At 49.2% G+C, this 3644-nt stretch overlaps 1 protein-coding gene across 1 annotated transcript in view; it reads right to left on the bottom strand.

Annotated features, from left to right (window-relative positions):
• Positions 1-2902, bottom strand: part of RPS10 (ribosomal protein S10) — a 6531-nt gene extending 3629 nt beyond the window's left edge. Inside the window, exons 1-2 of the mRNA XM_010165634.2 lie at positions 2752-2902; positions 2130-2301 (exon numbers count right to left, since the gene is read on the bottom strand). Of these exons, the coding sequence (XP_010163936.1) occupies positions 2130-2301; positions 2752-2901 (322 nt within the window). The 5' untranslated portion in view covers position 2902. The remainder of the gene's footprint in view (positions 1-2129; positions 2302-2751) is intronic.
• Positions 2903-3644: the final 742 nt, after the last annotated feature.

Consider the following 3644-nt stretch of genomic DNA (forward strand, 5'->3'; position numbering starts at 1 on the left):
AGGTTGGATGAGGCTTTGAGCAACCTGGTCTAGTGGAAGGTGTCCCTGCTGCTGGCAGGGGGGTTGGGACTGGATGAGCTTTAAGGTCCTTCCAACCCAAACCAGTCTGGGATTCTGTTATTCTAAGAAACATTTCTTGCCCCCAGAGACCTGACAATGCTGTTCTGACAACCACAGCTGCAGTGGTTGATCTTCTCTCTCCTTTCTCTAAGTTCCCAGAAATTTTTATCTCCCCAAAGACCTTCTGGGTAATTTTACAAAACACGTTCTGCACTGTGGTGTTTCTTCTTCACTATTGGTCAAGAAACCAGGAAAACCAAGCAGAAGGGATTTTGCAGAGTGTTTCAAAATGCTCACAAGCAACATAACCAACCTTCTTATTCTGAAATATCAGCTTGGAACAGAGTCACCTTCCCAGAACTGAACTGAGGGGCTTCAGCACATTCACCTCAGCTTTATTTCTACTGCACTACTATCTGACTTTGCTCACCACAAATGGTATCAAAACGGTTCAAAAGCCATTCACAGGCCAACATCAAGCATCTGCAAGAAAAAAAATGTAGCTTCTGCCTTGTGTGGACTCAACAGGCAGGTTTGCAACCTAAAATTTATTATTTAATATTGAGATTTGCAACCAGAGAAGGTTGCAAGCTGCTGGAAACACGTTTCAGCCACCTGCAGATGGGTCTAAAATACATTTTGTAGGGAGGCACCTGCAAGCAATCTGAGAAGTCAACATCAGCAACATCTGTTTGCATGATCCACATCTCCTTCGCTTTGAGGCACGAAAAACCCACCAAGAAAAATATCTTAACTACAAGCCCAAAATACATGTATTTGTTGTAAATATTTTTTAAAAAATGAAGGCAGCTTTAATAACCTGACTTGCTGAACAGCTCGTTAAACAGATGTGATAAAGCCAGAACTGTGGGTAACCAACCTCACCACAGGTGAAGCACATCCAGCACCCAGGCTTCGCTTTTGGCCATCAAATCCCATCACCATGTGCTACATCTGAACTCAAGTCTGCTCCTTGTCTTGGCAATTCTAGCCAAGGCCACTCAACTTTCATGTAACAGCCCCCCAGGTGGTTCTTCTAAAGATAACTCAGCCAGAGACAAGGTTCCCTGTGCCTGGAGCAGCAATGCACACACTGTCCTGCTGATGGAGAACTGCAGTGACTGCTGCAGGCTCTTCCCAAAAGACAAGAACAGTTTTTGAGCAGCCCTGGCAGTTAGAGACACCCCATCTCAGACCTCAAACCACGTCTGGGCACCAACTGGTACCTCAGTCCACAGCCCCTGGGTTCAGTACATCTGCTCTCAGTAACTCCAGTCACCTGTGTTACCACAGAGGGACAAGTCCCACACTCAAAGTGTTTCTCCCATCAGTCACACAGCGTTTTTTTTAGCCTGCTCTCCCATTTTCCAGCAGGCCAGTGGCCACCAGATCAGCACCAAAGAGAAAAGCGATAAAACCTAAACGTGCCTCCTTGATCTGTGGATGTTTATACACCCAAAAATCACAGCAGGTCACACCAGCCTGGCTCTGGGACCTCTGGTTCAGCTGAGTATCCACCACTGGAGTAATCTGGGCCCCACAGTTCAAGAAGGATAGGGAACTGCTGGAGAGAGTCCAGCACAGAGCCACCAAGATGATGAAGGGAGTGGAGCATCTCCCTGCTGAGGAAAGGCTGAGGGAGCTGGGGCTCTTTAGCTTGGAGAAGAGGAGACTGAGGGGTGACCTCATTAATGTTTATAAATATGTTAAGGATGAATGTCATGAGGATGGAGCCAGGCTCTTCTCAGTGATGCCCAATGGTAGGACAAGGGGCAATGGGTGTGAGCTGGAACACAGGAGGTTCTGCTTCAACTTGAGAAGAAACTTCTTTCCAGTGAGGGTGACAGAGCCCTGGGACAGGCTGCCCAGGGAGGGTGTGGAGTCTCCTTCTCTGGAGACATTCAAGACCCGCCTGGACGCCTTCCTGTGTGATCTCATTGAGGTTCCTGCTCTGGCAGGGGGGTTGGACTGGATGATCTTTTGAGGTCCCTTCCAATCCCCACCATCCTGTGATCCTGTGACCTCCTCCCTCCTGCTGAGTCAGCAGTCCCCTCTCCACCCCCGCTCACCTTTGGGCCGTGGTCTGCCAGTCTCGGGGCGGCTCCGGCGCAAGGTGGCGGGGACGATCTCGGGGGGCAGGTGGAGGTAATCGCGCAGGTACTGGATCCCCTCGTTGGTCAGGTACCAGTAGAAATGCCTCCACGCAAACTGCTCCTTCACATACCCACGGGATTTCAGAGACTGCAGAGAGAATTCTCAATTATTTCACGTGAGACCCTTTTATCATCAGTCAACATCTCCCACCAACACCCTCAGCAGAGCTTTCTGTGAACACAACAACTTATTGGGGGTACGTGGGGAATAAAAACTTGAAGTTCACACATGCAGAGGATAAAATTAAAGCATCATTCCCACCCTGTGAGGAAATACAAGGCACACAGAGGTTATCACAGCTTCAAAAATGGAGCTAGAGATGTGGAACCACAAAAGAATAACTTTCTGTGGTCTGCGGGGAACAAGAAACCAAAGAGGAAACAGCAAATATGAGGAAAATGGGAAAACAAATCTAACAGGAAAGAAACAGGGAATATAAAGCAACACCTGACAGGTTTGATTTGAGAAGGGCTGAGGATTTATTCACACACAACCACCCCCTGTGCCCAGGTGCCAGCCTGGCCCTTGTCTCCGTACCTGCATGGCTTTCATGACATGGAGGTTGGGCACGTTCTTGTCGACCAGCTCAGGGTGCTTCGGCATGTGGACATCTTTCTTGGCCACCATCACTCCCTCCTTAAAAAGGAGCTCGTAGATGGCAATTCGGTTCTTCTTGGGCATCAACATCTAAAGGAGATAAAGGAGAGACAGTAAATGCTGCTGATCTAAAATAAATGCACTCAGGAGTCTACCAGAGGCAACGAAATAACAATGGTATTGGTTTGTATTAAAGCTCAACACTTAAATAACGACCCTCAGATACTGTTTCCTGTAAGAACTTATCCCAGACTGGTTTGGGTTGGGAGGGACCTTAAAGCTCATCCAGTTCCAACCCCCCTGCCAGCAGCAGGGACACCTTCCACTAGACCAGGTTGCTCAAAGCCTCATCCAACCTGGCCACAAACACTTCCAGGGAGGAGCAGCCACAGCTTCTCTGGCCAACCTGGGACACTGGCTCACCACCCTCACACCAAACAATTTCTTCCTCACATCTCATCTCCATCTCCCCTCTGCCACTTTCAAGCCATCACCCCTTGTTCTGTCACTCTCTGCCCTTGGCCAAAGTCCCTCCCCACCTTCCTGGAGCCCCTTCAGGTATTGGGAGGCCACTGGAAGGTCTCCCTGGAGCCTTCTCTTCTCCAGGCTGAACAGCCCAAACTTTCTGAACCACTTTTCAACACCTGAGCTGCTGGACATCCCTTTGCCTTGTGCTGGGCATCCCTTCTCCTTGTCATCCTGGGAAGGACACTGCGCTGTCCAAACTCCTGCTCGTTAACATTAAATCACAGCGTCGCATTAGAGAACACAAACAACCTGACATTGGTCTAAACAAGGGACAGGGGCTGACACGGGTGGGGCAGAGACTCAGC

This window comes from Antrostomus carolinensis, unplaced genomic scaffold (assembly GCF_000700745.2).
Source record: "Antrostomus carolinensis isolate BGI_N321 unplaced genomic scaffold, ASM70074v2 scaffold35743, whole genome shotgun sequence".
Lineage (NCBI taxonomy): Eukaryota > Metazoa > Chordata > Aves > Caprimulgiformes > Caprimulgidae > Antrostomus > Antrostomus carolinensis.